Source organism: Amphibalanus amphitrite, unplaced genomic scaffold (genome assembly GCF_019059575.1).
Source record: "Amphibalanus amphitrite isolate SeventyFive unplaced genomic scaffold, NRLGWU_Aamphi_draft 001965F_arrow, whole genome shotgun sequence".
NCBI lineage: Eukaryota > Metazoa > Arthropoda > Thecostraca > Balanomorpha > Balanidae > Amphibalanus > Amphibalanus amphitrite.
Window position 1 is genome coordinate 37927 of NW_024883458.1, and position 25604 is coordinate 63530.

Consider the following 25604-nt stretch of genomic DNA (forward strand, 5'->3'; position numbering starts at 1 on the left):
CCCGAGCGAAAAAAACAAACATTCCAGTTTTTTGGCGCTTTTGTTTCAATTGTGGTGGTTCTGTTCGAAGGCTCATACAGATGGTGTTTGCGCAAAATTTCTTACGGGAAATCACCGACTATTTAGTGTCGACAGCTGCATATTACCTTTTTGAACACGCCTCCATCACTGCTTGTTTATTGGCTGTCTGTTGTATTGGGCTGTGTTGCTGTATAGTGTATATACCGTGTGTTTTGCTGGGTGATTGTGATAATATTTTGATGATTAACCTTTTTATTCAGCGGTAGATAATTCTAAAAATCCCAGGGGGTGCTACAAACCCCTAATTATCCACCCCTGTTTTTTTATTTTAAGTTCCATCCAGTACCAGTATGAGTGTTTATGGCAATGGAAGGTAGGTGAAACATTTCATTATTGTAATTTTAATCTTTTGAGACATGAATTTCAACATTCTCTTGAGAGCCTGAGAGCATTCATGCCAAGGTTTCTGAGTCTGTTTCATGATAAAGAGACAATATTTATAATGGAGTCAACTTGTGGGTCAAGTCAGCAGAACTTGAACTTGATAAATGAGTACCTATGACATCACCTCTACACCTGTCGCCTCCTGTATTGTAGTGATGGCAGGTTCAATGCTGAGTCTCAGAATAATAGCCAGCGAGCGTATACTGTTGTTTTGTATTTCTATGCCCGATCGGCCCCAATGTCTTGCATTTCTAAATATTGAACTGTAATGAATGAGACGCTGTAATGAGGTACTGTAATGAAAAGACTGCCTCAGACTGCAAGGTTCTATTTAACCAAATATGACTGCATGTCTGCTACAGAATGAAACACTGACAAACACTGACACTGACATCAGGCACTGACAAAGTGAATGCACAAGAACGATAAGGACTTCTGGACTTCAGAGCAAGAGATACACCTGACGCTCAGGAACGCTGCTGTCACCACATATAGCATACAGCACCCGGTCGTGCCCATCATTAGCCTACAAGCCCCACCAGACGCTAACCGGCCACGATTTTCTGCATCGATTTTCTGCATCCCCTGCATCGTTCATCACAGATGGCTATAATTAGGATCTGAATGCCAAAATTCATGGGTAGGAAGTTGCTTTCAAGCACTGTCCAGCTCTCAAATGGGCGATAGCCACAACGCCCCCTGCAGTCGCACTAGTCTTAAAATTGATACATCCACTCTACTTACAGGCACGGTGTATATTCAACCCAAAATGCACATAAATATCACAACAAAACAAACCTATTCCCTGCATGACCATGTGAGTAGCACTCCCCGCTAGCTGCGCTTCAGTTTATCCCCGACCCGCTCCCTGACCGCCTGGAGGAGGCGGAGCTCGCTGTACACCGCCGCGGCCACCACGGCGGCCCCACAGAGCGCGCCCACAGCCACATGGGCGGCGGCGGAGCTGGGGTACAGCCAGCTCTCGGAGCCGGCTGCCAGCAGGCCGGCGGTCACCAGCGCGGCAGCCACGGCGGGCGGCGGGCGGAGACCGAGTAGCGGCGGCACGGACACCGCCGGCTCCAGCGGCAGACCGGCCACGAACCGGTAACTGGCGACACACGGGGCGGGGACAGGGTGAGAGAGGTACGGGACACTGTATCGGGCATCAGCGACACACGGGGTGGGGACAGGGTGAAAGGGGTACGGGACACTGCATCAAGCGCCAGCAACACACTGGACGGGGCGAGCGGGCAGCAGCAGCAGAAAATGGGACGAAGACATGATGGTTGAGAGTGGCACGGGGCACTGTATCGGGAACCAGCAGCATACGGGGAGGGGACGGGATGACAATTGAGAGGGGTGCAGGACACTATTGGGGACAGCAGACATTCGTATCAGTCGTGGACGGGTGAAGTAACGAGATCCAAGTATATCGAGATCGGCGATAAAGCGTGATATTGACTATCCATGACAGATTGGATAATGATGTAAATAATTAGACCAATTAGGACAAATCAAATCTATTCAAAAACACAAAAACTCACCAAACGTATATCCTGGTCAGCATATTGACGCAGTTGGCGAGGATAAATCCAACCCCGCCGAATAGCCTAGTAAAGATCCCTGTCGAGATGACGAATATCACAGATAGCAGCACCATCTTCCGGTTATACCTGAAACACCGGAAAACGCCACAACACCTGTCAAAGCGCCCGATAGTAGCGTTCCTAGCTTCACTTTATCGACACAACTGGCCAGCCTTTCTACTTCGCCTTTAGCCGCAAAAGGCAGTCTAACAACAAAAACCAACATGAGAACGTCATTTCCTAATCCGCTCAGCCTCTACCGACTAATTTACCTCACTCCTTACTAAGCCACCGACCATTTCCCGACTGCTTTCCATAAACCCTCCACGGCACTTACCCATTGATCTGTTCCTGGCGCATCACCGCGAACGTGTAGCACTCCAGCACTCCGTTCACCGCCAGTAGGAGCACGTAGGCGCACTGGGCGCGCAGCAAACTGACGGCCGGACCGGCGGCCAGCAGGGCGCCGCCGTACAGCCGCAGCAGCAGGGGGGGGGGGGTAGCTCCAGCCGAACGTGACGGCAACCAGACCGAGCAGGCTCATGGCGCGCAGCAGGTCGTGCAGAACCCGGCCCGCCGCGGCAGACACCGGCTGCAGGGAGAGGGGGTAGGGTCAGACTCATAGCGCGGAGTAGGTCGTGTAGCACCCGGCCCGGCCCGCCACCGCAGACACCGGCTGGAGGGGGAGGGAGCTGTCAGGCACCGGCTGGAGGAGAGGTGCCAAACTGTCCCCTTCCAGTGACTGGCGAGAAGGGGAGAGATGGCCAGAAGGATAGAAGCTGGGCAATAAAACAAACCGAATGACAAAAAAGACACCAAGATGAAGATCACAACGACTGGCAGTAAGGACTTATAGCGGAGATGAAGAGTAGCTACGAGTATAATTGGCTAATATCAGAGGAGTGTGTGCTTACAGCTTTTTCGGCGCCTTACCGGGCATCGACACACTGTGGTCAACGTTACTGATATTTTCACCAAATGCCACTACTCCTCAGTAAAAAAAAAAACACAAAAAAAACTAACATCAATCACCTCCTACCACACAATCAGCCACGTTGCCACCTACCTTTCCCCGTTCCACTGTGCGCGAGAAGTAGACGTAGGCGTTCTTCTCGACTGGCTGAAAGAGGAAGCGGGCCGCCAGGCTGCCCAGGTTGGCCACCACGTCGTACAGGCCCTGCTCGGAGAAGTCGAGCAGGTGGAAGGCGGTCATCAGGTAGCGCTCGCCCTCCGTCAGCAACTGCTTCAGCATTTTTCAGCAAATTCAGAGCAAAATTCAGCAAAATTAGCATTTTTCTTATGGAGTACACACTACAGTTCTGGTGAGAAAATAGCATATGTTCTACTTAGGAACTCAGACATTGGATGCATCACTGATGCATGATAGGAAAAAAGTAAAGGGTGCATACCTGACATTGATGATGCCCAGCACATCAGATGTAATATACCGGAGAATGACTGCATTTGTGATGAATGTGAACACTCAGTAGGTTATCTGAAAGACATTTGTAGGTATAGCTTCAGCATCAATATGTGCAACACAGACCATGCTATTATGGGCCCTGTTTCACCGGTGATGGCAGCACGCTGCTATCACACGTGTCAAATTGGGTTTCCACGGAAACATCAGCAAACCATGACGCCGTCAATCTGTGTGATGTCATCAAACATTGCTGCCAACAGCTTCACGGTCGTGCGATCAAACACATCGCATTCAACGAAACAGCAACTCTGTTCCAAACGCAGCTCACAGATTACACGAAACGTCATAAGTGTGACCTCATCACATTACGTCAGCTCGCGCAATTTGATAGTAGCATGCTGCTATCAACGGTGAAACAGGGCCCTGGTCTCTGCAGCATATAGGTACCTACTTCATTGGTGGAAAATCCCAGGGGGTGCTACAAACCCCTAATTATCCACCCCTCTTTTTTATTTTAAGTTCCATCCAGTACCAATATGAGTGTTTATGGCTTGGAAGGTAGGTGAAACATTTCATTATTGTAATTTTAATCTTTTGAGACCTGAATTTCAACATTCTCTTGAGAGCCTGAGAGCATTCATGCCAAGGTTTCTGAGTCTGTTTCATGATAAAGAGACAATATTTATAATGGAGTCAACTTGTGGGTCTCTACCGCTGAATAAAAAGGTTAATCATCAGAATATTATCACAATCACCCAGCAACACACGGTATATACAGCAACACAGCCCAAATCCCAATACCACGGACAGCCAATAAACAAGCAGTGATGGAGGCGTGTTCAAAAAGTTAATATGCAGCTGTCGACACTAAATAGTCGGTGATTTTCCGTTAGAAATTTTGCGCAAACACCATCTGTATGAGCCTTCGAACAGAACCACCATAATTGAAACAAAAGCGCCAAAAAACTGGAATGTTTGTTTTTTTCGCTCGGGAAAGATATATACGCCTGACGTCACGATAAAACTGCGCGCACTGTGCGCACGGCTCTGTAAGCAAGTAATATAGTGGTGATTTCATGATGGAAATTGGAATAAGTATTTTGACGTTGTAAAATTTCAAGCCGTTTTTGTGAAATTAATTAGTAAATGCATTTCAAAAGTATTTATTTAAAGTGTGGAAGGAGAATAATTAGAAGAACATGCATATTTTTGTTCCAATAGCTTATTATGTGAGACATGATCGGTACTAACGGGTACTTCTAAGAAATAGTGAAGAAGTACCAAACAGCCTGCTCGGCTACGATCGTCAGCTGTCCTTTGGAGCTGGACTTCAACGCTGTAAAAAAAAATGTGTGCTGAATTAATTTTTAGTTTCACCAAAATATAAGCAATTTATCATTTCCTTTTCACTTTTGTAATTATTGTTGAGTGAAGAGACATGTTGCTAGTTCTGACAATATAAATTATTAGATAAAAAAACGAAATGCGACGGTAAGTATCTGCTACTAAATTATCACTTTAACTAAATACATGGAGAATCTTGCTACCATTGCTTATAAAACGTGCTTATCAATACACAAATGTTTTATTTCAGACAAGAAGGATTTATTTGCCTGAAGTCTTGCGTCATGTGCTACTGCTTTGATTCCAAAGACGCTCTCCGGGTCGGGGTAATTTAGTTCTTCATCGATCGATAAGAGATTTTGATTCCATTGATATCCAAATTGATAAGCTCGGCACCATGGAGTAAGGGCGTCCCCACAGGGGTGACGCAGGAAATATGAATGGCGTTTACACCGACAGTAGTTTCCCACAGCCGGCAATGGGAATCTCCTGTCGGTGTAAACGCTACTATAGTCCCATCCAACTCAAACACTGGGGAATATCCCCGCACTTTTGAGGACGGAAATCTATGGACCTGCTCGAAAAATAGTGGATAAAATACGGCGAGCTTTCAGTTTTATGGTTGGGTCTCCCTTCCGAGGCACATATTTACGAGGGATATTGGGTCATATTCCCCCGGCGTCCTGATGATCGGCGCCCAGCTCAACGTCGAAGGCGCCCTGATACGCGGCACTGCTATCTGTGAAGGTGCCCAGGCTGCTGCCGCTCGAATTTTGGTCGCCTACTTAACAAAACCTCCGTTGGTGCCATCTCAGTTTCCTCGAGGTCAGGTTACCTTCACACGCCGTTGGCTACCTTGGCTGGCCGGCGACTCGTTCCCCTCGTGGCGACGCTCTTGACATCCAGTCAAAAGTTAGTGGCTGGCGCCCCCAGTGGGGGCCGGGGAAGGGGCAGTGGGCCTCCACGTTGCTCTCTTCCCGAGCCTATGGTGACTTGGTTCAACTCTCCTCAATAGAATCTGGATTCTGCACGCTGTACAGGGTGTTTCTGAAAATGCTGACACATTTATTTCTCCTATATCTCTCATGTTAATTGACGCACACACATTGTCATAGGCTACAACTAATCAGTCATCATTGGAAATTCACATCCATTGCCAATGATCACTATTTGACCCCCTTCCCGGAACCTAGAGCAGGTGCTCGAAGTGACCACCACTTCTGGCCAAACAGCGTTCGGCCCGACGGCGCACTGCTTCCAGAACTCGGCGGCGCTCCTGGGGCGTCACCGCCCTCACGCACGCGCGGACCGCAGCCTTCAGCTCGGGAATGTCTCGGGTTCACTCTTGTATGTAGGCTCTTTCCTTGACATGACCCCAGAGGTAGAAGTCCGCCGGCGTGAGGTCCGGAGACCTCAGTTGCCACCTGGTGAGGGTGCCTCGGGACATGAGTCCTCCCCCCCCGAAGCGCTCCTGTAGCCACTGGAGGGTCACAATAGCTGCATGAGCGGGGGCAACATCCTGCTGCAGCCACTGCTCGTTGATGGTGTCCACACACTTCCGCTGGAGCGCAGTCCAGAACTTCTTGAGCACGTCCGGCAAATAGCGCTTCGCCATCACCGTGAGGACGTCGCCCGCGTCATCTTCGATCCAGATTGGGCTGCATGGTGCGCGTGCTGCTCACAGCGCACCATGCAGTGCATCGGGGCGGGTGCAGCTGATCTTCTGCGACCTCGTCCTGGGCCTGCTCGCTCCAGATCCGGTTGTCCAAATCAGATCCAGATCCAGATCCAGATCAGCGTCTTTGTGTCAAAACAACTGAATTGGCTTCGAAGTAGAAATGCACTATCTTAGCCTTTTCCTTCATGTCAGTAAAACGGCGTGATTAATGAAAGCACCGATGCTGTCAATCAAATTTCCTAAAACTATTCTTTCGTCTCGTGTATTGAACACGTGCATTTAAATGCAGTAAATACCTCCAAATATCAAAGCAAATGTGTCAGCATTTTCAGAAACACCCTGTATGAACATGGGTGTATTGTATTGTATTGTATTGAACAATCATGAGCGATCCACATTCTGAAAGTGCGTGGCGATTACTGCTCAGACACCACTACGGACAATACGGACAGTGGGTGTGACAATCAGTGGTGCCATTCATATAGAGGGTGTCGTATATGAGCGGAGAGGCAACAGTACAGCTGAGCGGAGACAACATTAAAACAACAGTACAACTGGCGTTGCATGGAGCTGCAGGCAACCGGACAGCGGAAGCTTGCGAAAAATAAACAATTCGTCACTTCAACGTATAAACAATAGTAAAAGCAACATAAACACATATTCTCATGGTCGAACCCATGCACTAGCGGCTCACGGCGGGCACAGGCGCGCAGTGCGGTAGCGGTACCGGATCACACGTCATGGGCGTTGTCTCAGCATAGGTTGTTATGAGCGGAGAGGCAACAGCACAGCTGAGCGGAGAGACAACATTAAAACAACAGTACAGCTGGCGTTGCATGGAGCTGCAGGCAACCGGACAGCGGAGGCTTGCGAAAAATAAACAACTCGTCACTTCAACGTATAAACAATAGTAAAAGCAACATAAACACATATTCTCATGGTCGAACCCATGCACTAGCGGCTCACGGCGGGCACAGGCACGCAGTGCGGTAGCGGTACCGGATCACACGTCATGGGCGTTGTCTCAGCATAGGTTGTTCGCAATCTAGTTGAAGCCTAAGAAGACGGCCAGTGGGGTCTCACTGCTGCTGAGGCGACCTCGGAGACGATGCGTCGCCCCTCCTGTCGGCGACCTGCGGTGAGCAGGACTCCAGATAGCTGTCTGGCACGTTGCCGACACTGCCAGACGCTGTCAGCAGGCCTCACTGCTGCAAGTGATGTGCAGATGGACGCCAGGTGACTTCGTCTGCAGGCGATTCCGGAGACCGCGGCCTCACCAGGCAGCGCCACCTGCATCGCCATGTCGGTGTTTCTAGAAATGGAAAAATAACATTATCGGTGAAGGACAAGCAATACAATGTATTCTGTTTTCCTCTCTTGCAGGTATACGTAATCTACAATTATCATTGTTCCTATTTCATTCAACTGAACCTGAAAATTCCATATTGGAACATTGTTTGACTAAATTTGTGTAGTTGGGAACAGGGGCGACGCCACGGTGCGACGACTGGAGGGGACATTGACCATTTTGGAGGGGACGAGGACCATTTCAAGTCGATTCTTTCCATGCAACGCCATAGGCGTAATATTAAAATTTTAAAAAGTGGATGGGACGAGATCCCCTCCGTCCCCCCCCCTGTGGTGACGCCCTTGGTTGGGAAGCAGATTCTGATTGTTTGAAATACATGTTTGGCTGAACAGTGCGGAAAATATTTCTTTGATCACCATAGCTGCAACAAAAATACTGAGACAGAAAACATTTGCGCTTACCTGGCTCCTTAGTCAGTCCCGCACAACGGAAGTGGTACCATTTATCGCAGCCGTCGCATCCGACCATCGGTGCTGCACTGATGCTGCTGCACTCCCCACATTCCCAGCACCTTAGGAGCGTCTTGGCTGTGAAAAGACTACATGAGTCATGGCGCATACATGAATAGTAAGATGTTTTATATGTTTAACATCGCATAGCAAAGACACAACAGCTGGGAGTCAAGCGTAAGGACTTTTGACAATGGTGTTTGAACTCAGTGGGGTGAGGTTTGGTTGGTCAAGAGTGGTCATTTTTAGCAATACTGTTTTCGACTACAGCTTTGCTAGCTATGACTACGGTGATGATGTCATGGTAATCAAATTTGACCACCATTATACCAATTTTGCACCCTGGTGGAGAAAACACAAGTTTCAGGTTACGGGAAGTAAGATAGGAAAGTTATTCCGGCAGTTCTTAAAAGAAGACAAAGAATCTTGATTCTGGCTGTTGTAAATGGGGGTCCAAAGTTGAACAGAGCCAGCATTTGGCGCTGAAATTCAAAGTTTGAACACAAAGAAAAAAGGTGCTTGATATCACTATAAAAGTTTATATCAGGGGGAAATGGATGCATTCACGTAAAAGCGCACAAAAGTACTCTAGCAAAGTGGATTACTTAGGTACTGAAAATATCTTGCCAAACAGCTGTTCGGAATATCAAATCTGACATACAGAATTTTCAATGGCCATTAAAATAATATCATATCACCATTTTCCCAGTGAGTGTTGTCATTTTAACTTTTAAGCAAGAAAAGCTTTGCTAAAAATGACGCTTGACGAAGCCTCATCCTACTGGGCTGTCTGACATGTCTCCCTGTAAACAACATGTGGCCCTTATATGGTATATATGATGAATATGTTAATAATACAGAGAAAACATATAATTTTTTTTATGATTCTCCTCGGACGTTGTCTGAAGTTACACATTTGTCTTTTCTGCGCAGCATTTGTGTTTGCCATTTACCGCACCAATGTTCGCCAGCGGTGGTGACTTTTCCTTACCTGCTCACGAAACGTCACACACGACATGACGTCACCCGAAGACGTCATCAAAAAGTCCAGCTCTTAGGCGTGTCCCTCAAACGCTTCTTATTGTTACTTCAACCGCTATTCAAAAACCTGCCCAAGGCCATCTATAGAGCAAAGCAAAACGCTGTTCTGTTTGCTCGTACGCAGTAATTTCCGCCTGGCGGACCAATGAGCGTTGGTGACAGAATGGCGACAAATGGTGACTCTGTCACCATCGCATTGCGTTAGCATGGGACCGCACTGGCTCGTTTCTCAGCCGGACCACTTTGCTTACGTGAGAGTTTTGCTGATTCTGCTCATAGAACACATATGGAGCTCAAACGTTGAGGGACGGTAGAGATGCAACTTTTGACAAAGAAATGTAGAGATGCAAGTAGAAGGTATAACAAATGCATGCTCCTACTTGCTCGCGTGTTACAGGCCCTATGCAAGATGCAGTCAATGTGAGTATGCGACAAGAATGCAGCCTCTCAGTCACAATATTTGTCACCGGGCACATCATATTTTGTCACCATTTACAATGGCACAATGGCAGCTTTTTTCAGCCCTGCGATTTTCTGTAATTGACATCAGAGAGCAGTAGGTATTTTGTTCAACCTGCGTCAGGGCCGTGGTCCGATCGATCGTAGCATCACATATCGGTCGGAGGTGTAGACCGAAGTTTTAAATACAACGCCCCCTCAGTGATAGTTAAGCATTTACAGGGTGGGGCAGAAAGATTTACCTCTTGATTTTCTTAAATATTTCGGCCCTGAACAAAGATATCGAATTGATTTCTGGCACATATATGCAGTAGCATGTCCACTTCTCAGCGACGGCATTATGACTCAATATGGTCACCTTTGTCCTTCACCACTGCCTCGAAACGTTCCTCTGCGGAGGGGCACGAGCGCCGCACGGTGTCCCCGCCAAGATTCGACGGTGCCGTCTCAAGGGCCAGCTTCAGGGCGGCGATTCTGCTGTGTGCTGCTGCACACACCCTCCTCTCCAAGATGGTCCAGATTGCGAAGTCCATCGGGTTCAGGTCTGGACTTGATGATGGCCGAATGTCTTTGTCCCAGACCCCAGGCATGTGGGTCTCACCACGGTTGAGCGCTGTTGGCCGTTTGCGGCGGCGCACCGTCCTGGACGAAGACGTATTCGTCTCGGAACGACTGAGTGACCCAAGGCAAAACATGACACATGTTCCTCCCTGTAAATTAACTTTCACAGCCTCCTTGATGAAGACCAAGGATCCTTTTGAGCCGTCGGATGCGACGGCAGCCCAAACCAAGACACCAGCACGCTTCTGGCGACGAAAAATGGTGCGAATAGCAGGATCAATGCTGGATGAACCATCTGCCAAAATTCTGGCGTTTTGGGAGTGTCTCTGGGGCTCAAGCATGAACATGTTGTCATTGGACCAAAAGAATTGCCTTGTTACCGGCGCTCCTGATCCCCTCCAATGTCTTTTGGGTCCTGTGTAGCTGCTTTTCCCTGGATGCCGCCGAAATTAGGTGCCGATGTTGCACCCTGTATGAAATAAACCCCAAGCCGTCGTTTATGATTCTCCTGGTGGTTCTGGGCGAAACACCGAGATCCCTTGGCAGTTTGCGCATGCTTCGCCTAGAACTTGAAACACCTTCTTGTGCACGATATTAACCAGCTTTTTGAAGCAGCTATCCTTTATTCTGCCTGGCATGGACTTCGTCGACACCAACCCTGTCTTTTTAAGTCATTTAATTACACTGCAAACAGTTTTTACGGCAACACCGAGCTGTTTGGCAACGTTTCAGGAGCTATGGCCACCCTACTTTAGCGACGCAATTTGGGCTCTCTTAGTCATCTTCGCCATAGCTCACCAAGAAATACAGGGTGACACAAAAAAAACGGTCATCACCAAATTTCGAATAACTTCGGAAGTTTTATTCAGATCATCACCAAACTTCGGCCACTTAAGGTCACACCTATGTAGCATACATCCACCAAGTTTCAAGTCTTCACTACGAATACTTTTAGTACAGTGTGTGTTTTACTGACGCTCCACAATGTGCTCCAGGTGAGCGCCACGGCGCTGTCTTATTGTCCATTGTCTTAAATAACAGTAAAACGTGATAGTATTTGTTGTCACCAAAGTCACACACCAAATCATCTTACATACTTTACTTAAAACCCCTGTTTTAACCTTTAAAATTGACAAACTCCAGACCTTGACAAACAAACAAACAAACAAACAAACAAACAAACAAACAAACAAACAAACAAACAAATAGCAAACTCAAGAGCTTAGAGTACAGCCATGCGCGGACGCTCGCATGATAGCGCAATCTTTATCAGTGTATTGTATAATCATGTATAGCATGTAGCACACTGGCGGGTCGAGAAAGGCAGGTTTGAACGCTGGGGGGGGGCATACCCCCAAAAGTGTTTACAAATTCCACAAACTCATCGTATCTCGATTTCTATACGCACTTCTGTGCAGTTTCAAACATACTTTTTCATATAAAAGTTGCTTTGACGTTAGTTTTATTATTATAAAAGCCTAAATTTTTGTCGATTTCGAGCGCTGCGTGGACGAGCATTTGCCCCAAATGACCCCCTGGATCGTCCAGTGATGTAACGTAAAGCTTTTGCAGATTTTCATGTGGCAGATGGAGCAACACTATTGGAACGGCTTCCAACTTAAATGTTCTAACAAGACATACAGCACGGTTTAAAACAAGTTACATGCAAGACCAAAAAAGTGTTGTTTTAGGAGGTGCCTGCTTCTGACCTCATGTAGGAACCTAGACGCGAAACGCTGATTCTGAAACACATTTCTACGCCACAATGAAGACATAAAGGCATTCTATGTACACCACAGACGCGAAAAGCAAAGGTATTTCATAATGCATACTATACAATGGTTTTCATCCCACAGTTCTAAGAACCCCTTAAAAATACATCAACGTATCCTGACTGAAAATTAGCATGCTTGCATATGCCGCTTAAAGACGTCACCAAGTTTTTTTTTTACCCGACATGGACATCATCTAGCATGCAAATGCAAGGAATCCCTCAAAGAAAAAAGACTTTCCGGTCCTACCCACTCTTCGAATACATGAGGTTCATCTTGCGTCACACATAACGCGACACATAACACATAACACCATCCATCGCATATAACACTGGACCTATAAACAGCCTTACGTTCACCTCTGGATACCAGTCACCACATTAGACCAACGGTTACCGACCGCTGGTCCTTTGGTCATCGACCGCTGGTCCTGGTCACTCTCTGACCATTTAGTCATCGACCACTGGTCCTACTGGCCTTGGACCACCGGCCACTAATCCTGGGTCATCAATCAATCGCCATCGAGGCAACAGCATCGATGACTTTGAGCACCACAGCTGACTGCTGGAGCTCGGCAACTCTTTCCTCAGAATACACGTAGAATTAGAGCTCGAACTTAACCACTAGTCCTCGTGTCGTGTCCTCCTTGGAGCTCCAATATTGACCCTTACACCATCCACCATCACCTGGATCAGTACCTACCACATCTCCAAACCCCACTCGACCTCAGACCTCAAAGGTCTGGAACACCTCGTCCCGCATCTCCTCGGGCCAGTACCCGTTCCTGACGACGTTGAAGCGTCCGGTGCGGTAGTCCCACTTCTTCTGAGGAGGTGAAGCCCAGTCCGGCCCGTAGGCGATCCGGAGGTAGTGGTTGGGCTCGCAGGGAATGCCGATACGCAGACCGTCCAGGAGCGACCAGCAGAGCTCAAAGTCCGGGTACGGCCACCTGAGGTGGAACGGAGAGAGCGAGTCAGCGGAGAGAGAGAGAGAGAGAGAGAGAGAGAGAGAGGGGGGAGAGAGAGGGAGAGAGAGAGAGGGGGAGGGAGGGAGGGAGGAGAGAATGGAAGGGAGGGAGGCAATAGAGAGAGAGAGAGAGAGAGAGAGAGAGAGAGAGAGAGAGAGAGAGAGAGAGAGAGAGAGAGAGAGAGAGAGAGAGAGAGAGAGAGAGAGAGAGAGAGAGAGAGAGAGAGAGAGAGAGAGAGAAAGAGAGAGAGAGAGAGAGTGAGAGAGAGAGAAAGAGTAAGAGAGAGAGAGAGAGAGAGAGAGAGAGAGAGAGAGAGAGAGAGAGAGGGAGAGAGATTCATTTACACAGAAAGGATGGCAAAAGCAGAATCAGACATTCAGCACAATTTGTATGACCTCATTCACAATTGCCTAATGTTCATAATGGTTATTGCGACTTTCATAGATTAATCCCACTGAATGCACCTTTTCGACCCTGAACTTATTTCAATGGAAAGTTTGTTCATATTTTTATTATGTAGAGCGGGTGCTATATCAACGAAATAAGACGCGGAGTGTACGTTCTCTATGTATTGGACGAGATAACTATTTTCATTTTCACCTAATTTTATAGACATATTTATTTACTAATGTGTATCCTTTTGTATTTAGTATTTACCGGTACTGCTTGTGGATGATTGTTGGATGATCGGTACTTACTTGTATCTTTCTAATGTTCCTGAGTCCATTCCATTAGTAAACCTCGTGCCATTGGCGTCCGGGTACGAGAAAAACAAATCCAACTTGGTTCCTGAATCATCCACGAGCGTCATTTCAAGGCTGTCCTCTGGCCTTCCAAACAAAAGTTTCAACCGTGGACCTTCAGCCCTGATCGTTTTCAGGAGGTGGTCCACCGTGATGTTCTGTTTCCAGAGACTCTCGACGGCGATTTCAATGTCGACATCGCCCATCGATGGCACGATGTCGCATTGACGGGCGAAACCTGTCGATGGAGAGACGGTATCAAACTATATCAGTAAAAGTTGTATTCTCGCAGAAATGATGAAACAGGGAGACAAAAGGACAGGTAGACAGACGGACAGGCGTACGGACGTACGGACGGACGGACGGGCGGACGTACGGACGGACGGACAAACGGACGAACGGATGAAAGGGACAGAAGGAACTTGGAAGGATGGAGAGACTAGACAGACAGACGGATAGACAGACGGACATACAGAAACACAAGCAGACAACAGACAGACAGACACAGAGACAGACAAATATGCAGACGGGCAGATAGACCTAAAAATACACCATCAGTGCCTAGCATCAAAAGGCGCAGTTTGCCGAGCTAAATTGCGCTTTGTGAGGAGAGAAGCGCTAAGAAACATTAGGCCTTTCATATATAGTCTCACCTAGCAGTGAGCCACTTCCGAGCCAGTGCAGCACGTGCAATTTATCGAGAGCTCGCACCACGGCCGCGGTTAGTCGCCACGCCTTTCGCCGAAAGTTTTCCGCTTCCGGGCTGGTGTCACGTGGTACTTCTTTGTAGTATTCTTTCTGCAGGCCTCGGTAGCAGTCGCGCATTCTTGTGGCGGTGGCAGGTGTGTCCTCAAAACCCCAGCGGTTGTCGCTGGAGAGGATTAAAAAACTGAAAAGAGAACGAAGTGTGAGATGTGGGATGTAACGAAAGTGACTCGTGGTAAATTGAGGGTATCTTCTTCCATTGAGGATCAGGGAAAGGTGAAGGGAGGGGAAAAAGAGAGAGCGAGAGAGAGAGGGAGAGGGAGAGGGAGAGAGAGAGAGAGAGAGAGAGAGAGAGAGAGAGAGAGAGAGAGAGAGAGAGAGAGAGAGAGAGAGAGAGGCAGAGACAGAGAGATTGCGTCGCTTAACAAATTTAATTATTGACTGCCCAGTGCCTATAACAGTACTTCAAAGAGGCAGGACAAAATGCACATACCTCCCACACAAAGTCCCGCAAGGCGCAATCCCTTTCTCGAGTCCCATCGGCTCCTTGTATCATGTGGACGAGAGCGAAATACATATATGCAGATAATGTTTTTATTTTTGGTACTAGACAATCGGTTAAAGGACTTTTGGTGTGTCGAGGCGCCTCGCGTCGCATCATAGATTGATCTCCCATTTCATGTACTTTAATGTTGAAATGTGGAATGTGCATGTTTCATTATGGGGCACAGGAGCTGTAGTTTTGATCCTGTTTAGCACGTTTCGTGGTTGTGTTAACAACTGAATAGTCTGGCCTATTTTGTGGTTAGTTATTAGGTACCACATTGCCACGTGCGGTTGCCGGTTGGGGATTATATCGCCTTGAATGCTTTCACATTTATCACTAATCGGAAAGACAAAACCAATATCTTTAATTCACAAAGTGATATGTAGATTGCGAATCAGTGAATGAGTGTGGTAGGTGTTTCTGAAAATTGGAAATTCTGTTCCGGGAGAAAGCCAATCGTACAGCATTCAGTATCTTATCTCCTTTCTGGGTTCGTTTAATGCGCATATGTTTTGTTTGCTGTATACGGTCCGTAATACATGTGCCAGTTGTCACCATCGCAGTCTCGTCATTACATGTTGTTGCCTCATGTCTCACGAACATGCTGAATGTCGATGCCTGCTGTTGAGATCGTTGACTTTTGCACACACCTGAGGAGGTGGGCCGATGCAACAAAGCGCGTTTGAGATGCACCAAATCACGTTGCAATTTTGGACGGCTCTTCCGTCTTTCAGCAGTGAAAAGCATAAGATCAACGTCAACATGGGTCATGCGGTGCAGAATTCAGCATGAGAAGTTGAAATGAAACTGCATTCTTGGACTTTCATCCCTTTGGTGCATGAGCATAAAAATTACGCATTTCTATATAAAAAGGGACAGCAAGTATTTGTCATTCCTTACCAGCCATCTTCGCTGGATAGATGTTACGTTTTTATGACGGAGGTTCAGTCCCGTTGAATAACGCGGGTTCCGCTACGGTCTCAACTGTCAGCAGCCGACAGTTGGCCGTTCGGTGAATGGAGGTGGTATTTCACGCGAAAAACGTCTAGTCATCATTCGCCAAGGGTGGATCTAGGCACATGCGTGGGGTAGGCGAACACATCGTCAACATAAGCGGCGGAACGGGGGGGGGGGGGGCACCGGGGCACAGTGCCCCCCTTGATTTTGCCATTTTAACATTAGCCCTATGGGCGTTGCATGGAAAAATGGGACCAAAAGTCGACAGTGCCCCCCCCCCCCTAATTGAAGGTGTTCCGCCGCTACTGATCGTCAATGGGCTCGATTATAAATTTATCGATTAGAGCCCAGAGGACAGTTTTACCAACAGAAAAATAGCCGCCTGCCGGAATTTTTTGCCTAAAGACCGCTTCACATATGTACATTAGAGGTTGAAATGAAACTGCATTCTTGGACTTTCATCACTTTGGTGCATGAGCATAAAAATTCCTCATGTAAACACGTCATTACGTTTACGCTCCGTATGTGAAGCGGTTTTTAGGCAAAAAATTCCGGCAGGCGGCTATTTTTCTGTAGGTAAAAATGGCCTCTGGAATGGTAGGTACTTCTTTGCCGACGGGCAGTAAATGTTAGCGAAGGAGTTTCGGCATATAAGCTACGCTACGTTGCGTTTAATTAAAGCTATGTTGAAAAATATTTAGTCAGGACGGTCAAGTCTATATGTACGGTACAGTCATGCTCGTAGGTATGACATCTTTCTTTGCGAGAATCTGATTCAGCATCACCTTGGTCAGACCGTACATTTTTTTTTACCAAACACGGTAAATGCGCGTTGTGGCCTAGTCAAAACTTAGTCAAAACAAACAAAACGAAGACTAATTGGGCGTCAGAATCCGAAGCTACCTGTAGGTCGACTTCAGAGTTCAGACTCATCGTTGTTTCATTTTTTATCAACGGCATTTCAAAAGCTAGCCAAGAAGATAAAATTTACTTCATCGCGATCGTCCTACCACTGACTCTTTGCACATCCAGTGACGTCATTGGGGTTGTTGGATGATCCGACAACCCCAATGGCGTCACGTCACGGTGTAAAAACACCAGCACCACTCACCTCGTGATCAGCACCATCACCACCACCACCAACAGAGTCACCGGCACCAGTCCGTGGAATCCACGGGGCCAGCGTGTGAGCGCCATCCTGCGCCACACTCGTCACCACGCCGCACTACGCCCGGTCGACAACCCTCTCCACGCCAAAGGCGCCGGTAGACTGACCGGCGAGCGTGCCAGCACCTCCGCGGTCGCCGCCGTGTCGTCTCACTATGGAGGCGCGTCGCTCTGGGTAACGGTATACCGTGCCGCGCTGGTGCCTGAGAGGGAGCGTGCATGTCGGTTTGGCGCTGGAGAGAGAGGGGGAGAGAGGAGGGAGGTGTGGGAGAGAGGAGGGAGGTGTGGAGAGAGGGAGGGAGAGAGAGATAGAGAGATAGAGAGAGAGAGTGAGAGAGAGAGAAATAGAGAGAGAGAGAGAGAGAGAGAGAGAGAGAGAGAGAGAGAGAGAGAGAGAGAGAGAGAGAGAGAGAGAGAGAGAGAGAGAGAGAGAGAGAGAGAGAGAGAGAGAGAGAGAGAGAGAGGGACAGGGAATATATCGCAAAAACGGGGACACATTTGGGCGCCGCGCCGGTCGCACTGCACGGCAGGTCTATAGTCAGTTTAGTCACAATAGCCGTTTTCACGACGGGCTATCCGGCGAATGCACCCGATTTGACCAAATCTGCACCTAATTTCTTTTACAGCAAATATCTTCATTTTATGAATTTATTTCAGTGTTTTAATCGATGATGCTCTCTGATAATATGACAAAGCAGGCATACAAGCAATTAGTGCAACCCTAGCTGATAGCTTCTAACAGACACACTGAACCTGATTTGACCAAATCTGCACCTATTCTGTACCAAATGTGTCCCAGATGGCCGTCGTGAAAACTTAAACGGCTATTGAGATCTCCTAGGTCAATTTTTCCGGCTTGAGTTTTTCGGGAGATAAATGTATGCCCATGCTACAAGTCTGATAAATGAATAAAGTCGCAGTTGCAGTGGCGCTTAGTAAGGTGTCGTTCATTGTCTATACATATTCCATCTAATACATGTTCAAAATGACCAGAGTAAGTGCGCATTACAAACGGGCTGCAATGGTGAGCGGATAGGAAAATCCGTTCTTGATACGTACTTACATAGTTACATGCAAATGTAACCTAGGTGATAGTCACATCATGACCCCACCTCACGATCTGGAACCTCGGGTGTGCCCAAAACAAACCTTTAGCTCAAACAGTAGCTAAACCATGAAGGTGATCGCAATGACATATTTGCCGTTACGCCCTCGAGGATTGCAAACAGCTTCCGTTGCGCCCTGCAGGATTGCAAACGGCTTTTGTGTGCAATGGCTAAACATTCGGTGTCCGATTGTTGGTCAATGGCACACAGAAACGTGATGAGGTAAGAAAACACTGCTGCTTACGAAGCCGTTTCTTTGAGATATTCAGCTTCGGTTTGTATTAATGAACTGTAATGATTGTCTCACTTCGCCTCAGAAATGTAACATAAAACAATTGTATATTCATCTTCAGGTTCGTGGTGCCTGTCTACGTAAAATCCAGACTTTGAGTTATCAACTCTGGATTCGGGTCTGATTACTTAATCAGACCCGTTTAGCAGGAATGTAAAATAATCAGTCACTCTACTTTTTAAATCATTAATTCCATTCTCTAATAACAGGAACTATAGGTAATATTTGTAATAAGGTGATTGAGGTAAAAGATATCTCCAGTGAACATGACCACAAGTGATTGCCCAAGAGCCGGCAATATACGTTCTTATGTGTTTCGTGACACGTGCAGTGCTTCAATCCCTAGCGCGTTCCACTGACATTCAGTCAAACCATAAATGACATTGAACATACATAATCTACATTCTTTTCGAACTCCTAGCGCTGGTGGTATACTTCTTGACCTAAAGCATGACCTGACCTGATCTGAGAGATGAATGGCATGCCGGTCGTTCCGTTGTCCGCTGCAGCTGAAATCACGCTCAAATGCCGTGACGGTAGCAGTTTGGACTTACGGGCAGGTTACCAATGTCCTCCCCTACAGAGGGTGGTTGAGATCACTGCTCAGTGCTCACTCCTGCCTTGTCTTTGACGGCTGCGGGGAAATTGTGTGTGGGACAAGACCTTTACAGACCCGATTCAAAACATGACGCGTCATGAAAAATGAGCATGAAATAAATCATGACAAAATAAATTAATTCCTTAAAATGGATGCAAAATGCTTGGGAAAAACCTGAGCATCCAATCATCAGCTGAACCCCAATACCCTCCCGCTTTTCCTCCCTCTAGCTCGTCTGAACCCGCCTTTGTGCCTCTCGTCCCTCACCTGACCGATTCTAATCAGTCATGCGCCTTAGCCGAAATCAGCAGAGCATGACAGAACGACATAAAGTCGCCCTCTACAACTGCAGCGAGTACGCATAGCTAAAATAATCCTGCAATTTGCATCAGCAGGTTGATGACCTGCCTCTGCACCACGCTGCCGCCGCCGGCGGCCGCCGCAGCGCCAAATTGGCGGCTCTCGTAACGGGTCTCCACAGTGCGCTTTAGAGCGGACCTGGGCACGCACAGAGCGGACGGGGCCCCTGTTTCACGGCCGCTGCCAGCGCGCTGCCAGCACACGTGTAAAATTGAGTTTCCATGGAGACATCAACAAACTGGTATCTTCAACACGGCCACAGTTTGTGACGTCAGCTCGAGAAATGCGCTGCCAGCGTGGTAGCAGCGGCCGTGAAACACTGCCCGGAACTGGGCCGGAACTGGGCCGGAACTGCCCGGAACTGCCCGGAATTGGGCCGGTGCGGCGGGCTAGCGTGGACCCGGGACTGAGCGAATCCGAGCCAGAGCGGATCCGAGCCAGAGTGGATCCGGGCTAGAGTGGATACGGGCTAGAGTGGATCCGAGCCAGAGTGGATCCGGGCTAGAGCGGATCCAGGACTGACGCGGATCCATCCAGGACGAGCCTCAGTGACCGGCCGTCCGCCCCTGAGCGTGTGGTCACTTATCGGTCACAGGCTCGACACACGCGCACACACACACACACAACGGTGACAGTTTCCATTTAGTCGGATGATAGGGCACTGATTTACCTGGTGCAGGAGCCAGGAGAGGTTAGAGCTGTTCACCGAGCCTGGGCTAATTTTGTTCTTACGAGCATGATACCTACAAATCTATCAACAGCATATTTTTTCACGACAGCAAAATTATCTGTTGAATTCCTGAAGCCAAGTCACTTCGTTGCCACGTGATTTATTCCATAACGAAATGACTTGATTAGCTCCTCGAACCACTTCATGCGCATGTGATTGGTAAAATAAGGCCGATATGACCACTGACCAGGGATTCCGGAGCCGTGGACATTTCAGGCGGCTCCGGCTCCGGAGAAGAAAAAATCGGTTCTGGCTCCGGCTCCGGCTCCGGGTGAAATGCCACGGTGGCTCCGGCTCCGGCTCCGGCTCCGAGTGAAATGGTCCGGCTCCCGCGGCTCCGGCTCCGGCTCCGGCCGCGAGTTCCGATTCAGTACGTCCCCTATGCGATCAATTAAATACGGGTGGAAGTCGCAGTCCACTACACTGGCTTCAAAGGCAATGGCCGTCACCTGATAACCGGTCCTTGGGTTCTGGGGATGCAGTAGACGTGGAGAGGGAGGAGCAGACAGGAGGTTGATTGCACTATCTGTAAGAATCTTGGATTGCACTACTGTGGGACACTGGAGATACGTATTCAGCTTTTTTCATTCACATGGCCCATGCGACGTACCACGTGTTAACGACCACATGCCTTGTACTGTCAAACCGAACTAGGTCAATTATTTTTTCCTTAAAAAAAGAGCCGGAGTCCGCCCCTTCTTTGACGGCTCCGGCTCCGGCTCCGGCAAAAATGTATCGGATCCGGCGGCTCCACCCTCCGGCTCCGGCTCCGGCTCCGCATCCCTGGATATGACTGAATGATATTAGCTGAAACTGGTAAAGCAATAACTCGGCTTTTGGTGAACAGTACCACGGTCCACTCAAATGAAAAAATGACCGTTTATCCTGCTAACAGTTGGTTTTATTTGCCTCATCCAGTCATGGGTCAGTAGGTACATACATAGGCGTATAGTCAATTGTTATTTATGCAATTTTTTTCCAAGTCGGCACGCGCTGAATTCTCCTCGTGGTAGCACAAATAAATAAACGATGTGCCATGACATTCATCTTCGCGTGGATACATTTCATTTCTCACAGCTCGGAAGCACGATCTATCCGTGCATCACGTGACGAAACGCGGATCATGCTCTCGGATCAGTCTCCGGACGCGGATCGGATCAGTCTCCACCAGCATAACGAATGCTAAATCACTTTGGCCGCTGCGGTTCACGGCTCACCTGCTCGGTGGAAGTTGTTCGTCATCGCCTGCTGAGTCGCTGTTGTGAGTGCGTGGTTTGGGACCTAATTCAATATACCCTGGGTTTGGGAAGCGGGCACTGCCACCGGGCAGCCCCGCTGCCAGGGGTCAGAGTGTCTAGAGCAGTGGTGCGCTATTGGGCGAATCAATCGCCCACGTCGCTGTATAAGCACGGGCCGTGGCTGATTCGAACCATGTACTCAATTAACATGTCGCATGTACCTACAAGTTACTTGCACGGCACCGCAACATAGATCATATTTGCAGACAATGTTAAGTGTTTATTTGTTGAAGTTGATTGTGCTGTACCAAGGAGCTGATGAGCCCGTTGACTTTTTATCAACCGTCAGGATAAACAACGAGCCCGATCTCATTTAATGTCTAAATTATTCATGAGTATCTGCTAACCTGTTGGGTTCCTGTTGCACGAGCCTAGCGAGGTGGGCTATCGGGAGTCCCCTTTGCCAACCACAGCCGCCAGTTCTGGATCGGCCTAGGTTTTCCTTGGATAATATTCTTTATTTTTACCACTGCTGATAACTCGGCCACGCGTGACTTGGCCTCATAGACAAGCTCCCGCAAAGTATCATGTTTTGACAATCCCCAAGTCTTGAGAAAGGGATAGGTCAGTTATGTGGGACCCGGCCATGCAATTGTTTGATGATAGTCGTTAAAACGAGGACGCCGTAGTTCGCCGTAATCCGCTTTTATGCATCTTGTTAGCGCAAAACTGAAGGCACTTAATCTCTCTTTTCATCCACCTGACCAATAGTTCTAACTTCTAAAATGTACCGCCAGAAGCCGAAGGTGTCAAAAGCATGACAAGGACCGGGCGATCGCTCATGCTCAGCATTTTCCCCTCACCAAGTACCCATTATAGGACTGACTCTATGTCCGCTCGAAGCGAAACAGGGCCAGAGTCACGGCCGAGCTGTGGCACGGTGAGCCCACGAACGTGCGGCGTAATTCCAGGTAACGGAGCTATAGGTAATTCCATTCACTGATTCGTTTCCGTATTTGAGCACGAATGATATTTTTTCCACGAATTATCCGCCCTACCTGTGATGGGCGGAGAAGTGGATAATATGATTGCTGATGTATGTATGTATGTACAGTGTACATCCATATTACTATTTGAGGAGGGTGCGTCTGTCCGTTACCGAGGTCCCGACTAGGTGGTGCTTTGCGTGGACTACAGGCCAGACCGTTGCACCTAGCGCCCTGAAACTTGCACAACTTATAGATCAAGGATGCGCGACGTGCCTTTGAGGGCTCTCAGCTCGATCGGATTGATAGGGAGCGCGTGGCGCGTGCTCAAAAAGTGCAAATTCGCGTCATTGACTTTACATGTATAAATCGGCGTGCGAAATCGGGCGAAAACGGCTAATTTTGGCCGACACGGGTCCAGTTCCCGTGCAATATCTTGGTGACCAGGGGTCCGACCGGCACGGGGAAAACAGCATCGTGTACAGAATTGAACGGGCTATTGAATTGTGTGCAATGCAGAGGATAGCACGCGCCACGTGCACCGGAGAGGGCACTTTTATTTGAAAAATTGCGGTTTTTGAGGGATTTTGGAATTAATTTTATTTTTAGGTGACCGTTAAATGGAGCGAGTTGAATCAACGCCTATTTGCAAGAGAAAGGTACCGCCTCTCATATAAAAATTGTGAAAAGCTGATTGATCCAAATCAAGGTGGTGCAAATCACAGGAGAAAATGGTGTTTGTCAATTTTGTGCCACTTTATTAATCACACGGGGTTTGCTGCATAACCTGATACCTCTGGCAATTGAATATATGGTACCATTGGATAGAGCATTCAATTCTGTCCAATATTCACTCTTCATTTTTGCATGATTAGCAACAGTATCCTTAAAAATGTAAATGTTCCAAACCATTGCATTGTCATTTTTAGCGAAATTCATCGATGGCCCTCAAAAGACTTCACGCCAGTTTTCGAATCATTCTAAAGTAGAACGCATGATAATACGACACGGGCACCTCGATGCGATGTTTTTGTTTCCTTCCAAAATACTTGGCCGTCAAAAAGCAATCGAACGAAATGGATATCTACCAACCAAATCGACACAGACCAACCCAATACCCACGGGTCAAAAAATCCCCTCTTCGCGTTGCGGAGCACGCGGGTAACCCTAGTACCTACTAATGGTGCTCTGCTGAGACCTGCTCCAGTGGCTCCAGCGTCACATATGCTGAGTCACATTTTAGATCTCCAACACTCTTCTCTAGTTCTCTAATTTGGTGTAATTCGAGAAAGCCATGGTGAGTCGGTCGTGCCTTTTTGGAGCATGGAAGAAATGACCTATTATTGCCAAAAATTATGCATCTACCGCCCAGTAAAGTGGTTCAGTTGAAAAATGGAAGGATCGTGAAAGTTGGCTGACGGTATATTAATCAGCATCAATCTGCTGTGCGTGACAGAGGGTTCGAAAGTCAGCAATGGTGGGATCATATTTCTGTTTATCATGCTTTTTGAGGGAAAGGCATAAAACGCAACGAGGGACTCTTGATTTATTAACCATCCTCGGATTTTCCAGTCGAATATAAATGCGTCGAGATGAGCATGTCCTGTGGCCGATGTCGTAGCCAAATGGAAGTTGAGACGGCGAAGAATCTTATCTTCAACTTCCTCAATGGTTAATCAAAACAAGCTATATCTAATATGGACAATTCTAGCCGTGATACCTGCTAACCGGTTGACAGCATGCCCGCGGAAGTCAAGTCCGGCTTGATAATTCGAACGACCTTTGCATCGCTAAACATCGTGCTTCCAAATGGCATATTCTACCTTTTTGGCATCAGACTGTCACATGACAAATAAATCATTCACTGCTGTGGTCCCATCGTGTGGGGCCTGGCACCAGCGCATCATTAATCATCATAGGTGTAATTATTATCCCTTGGAAGAGTCGGATGTGATCATTAATTCAACTCATACTTTTACTGGGTTTCTCGTGTGCTAACAGATGGGAGCGATGTGCTGTTTTCCAAAACAGGGTGACTCGACCGCCATAGGCGGCGGAACGGGGGGGGGGGGCACCGGGGCACCGTGTCCCCTTTTGATTTGACATTTTAACGTTAGCCCTATGGGGGTTGTATGGAAAGAATGGGACCAAAAGTCGCCAGTGCCCCCCCCCCCCCTTAATTGGAGGTGTTCTGCCGCCACTGTCAACCACAACTGAACTCACGGAACAGCTATTATTATGTGGTGCTATATAATACTGAATGAGGCCGGTGTAAATAAATTTTCAAGACCGAGGTCCTTACTGAATTTTTGAACGAGGCCGAAGGCCGAGTTCAAAAATCAGTAAGGACTGAGGTCTTGAAAATTTATCACCGGCCGAGTTTGGTATGTATTTTACTGTATGCCCACGATAAATTTATATTCTGAACCGAAGCTCTTAGCTGACTTATAAACGAGACCATCCCAAAATGTTGGCTTAAGTGCATTCTGGTAATGCATTTTTGACCGTGGTCAATTTGCTTACACCAGTTATTACCACACCCCTCCGGCTAATGTATTTGAATAGGCCAGGCATACAGTAAAAACGGACACTACATGGGTTCCGAAACGGACGCGGAACAGTAAAACCGTCTCGGAAGTCCTATTACCGGAGGAGAGGACAGTGTCCAGGAGATGGAGAGTGCCAAATATGCAAACATTAATTACCTACGTCAATCATGCATGGTGAGCGATGCTCTGGAACAAAGTGTGGAGCATTGCACGTCTCTGAGTCATGATTTCCGTGATTTAGTTATTACGGAGCGAGCGAAGCGAGCGTAGTCTTTCCTTAGATTAACGGAAATTTCTGAGTATGAGCGGCCGGCCGGCCGGCCGTGGTCACGCTTTTGCGAGGCTTATATCTCAGCAACCACTTGACCGATTTACATGCGGTAATTTTTGTAGGGTAGCTTCATTCCTTCTACCAAGTATTGCACTATTCCCGATGCATGTGGGTGACCCCTTATGCACGTGCCACGTGCAAAACGAAGAGGTGTCACTTTTGTAATTGTTGCAATATCTCG

The 25604-nt window shown here is 47.8% G+C and overlaps 2 protein-coding genes across 6 annotated transcripts; both read right to left on the minus strand.

The window, feature by feature from the left end:
• Positions 1-777: 777 nt before the first annotated feature.
• LOC122375952 (protein RFT1 homolog) lies at positions 778-4441 on the minus strand. Of its 5 annotated transcripts, none has more exons than XR_006255489.1 (6): positions 4283-4441; positions 3461-3546; positions 3118-3228; positions 2389-2643; positions 2010-2138; positions 778-1573 (listed from the first exon to the last, which is right to left on the minus strand). XR_006255489.1 is itself a non-coding variant. In XM_043355569.1 (6 exons), the coding sequence occupies exons 4-6, from the start codon at positions 2409-2411 to the stop codon at positions 1300-1302; spliced, it is 426 nt and encodes a 141-aa protein (XP_043211504.1). In that variant the 5' UTR covers positions 2412-2643; positions 3118-3228; positions 3461-3546; positions 4242-4268; the 3' UTR covers positions 778-1299. The 5 variants fall into 5 exon arrangements, 4 of the variants coding, with proteins under 4 accessions (XP_043211504.1, XP_043211505.1, XP_043211502.1 ...); XM_043355569.1 differs by lacking the exon at positions 4283-4441 and adding an exon at positions 4242-4268; XM_043355570.1 differs by lacking the exon at positions 4283-4441 and adding an exon at positions 4251-4265 and having other exon boundaries at positions 3118-3291.
• A 6774-nt stretch (positions 4442-11215) lies between these two features.
• On the minus strand, positions 11216-17390 carry LOC122375947 (fukutin-like). The gene is made up of 4 exons (XM_043355555.1): positions 17178-17390; positions 14511-14746; positions 13813-14095; positions 11216-13096 (listed from the first exon to the last, which is right to left on the minus strand). Exons 1-4 carry the CDS (start codon positions 17261-17263, stop codon positions 12874-12876), a joined length of 828 nt encoding a protein of 275 aa, XP_043211490.1. The 5' UTR covers positions 17264-17390; the 3' UTR covers positions 11216-12873.
• Positions 17391-25604: the final 8214 nt, after the last annotated feature.

What these genes read in the sequence shown, in the direction of transcription:
- LOC122375952 (XM_043355569.1), bottom strand. Translation starts at nt 2,411, where the DNA reads ATGCGCCAGGAACAGATCAATGG. An exon ending in CGCCAGGAACAGATCAATGG is followed by an intron (nt 2,139 to 2,388) that starts GTAAGTGCCGTG and finishes CCGGTGTTTCAG; the next exon opens with GTATAACCGGAAGATGGTGC. An exon ending in CTGACCAGGATATACGTTTG is followed by an intron (nt 1,574 to 2,009) that starts GTGAGTTTTTGT and finishes GTGTGTCGCCAG; the next exon opens with TTACCGGTTCGTGGCCGGTC.
- LOC122375947 (XM_043355555.1), bottom strand. Translation starts at nt 17,263, where the DNA reads ATGGCGCTCACACGCTGGCCCCGTGGATTCCACGGACTGGTGCCGGTG. An exon ending in CGGAAGTGGCTCACTGCTAG is followed by an intron (nt 14,096 to 14,510) that starts GTGAGACTATAT and finishes CTCCATCGACAG; the next exon opens with GTTTCGCCCGTCAATGCGAC. An exon ending in GGAACATTAGAAAGATACAA is followed by an intron (nt 13,097 to 13,812) that starts GTAAGTACCGAT and finishes GTTCCACCTCAG; the next exon opens with GTGGCCGTACCCGGACTTTG.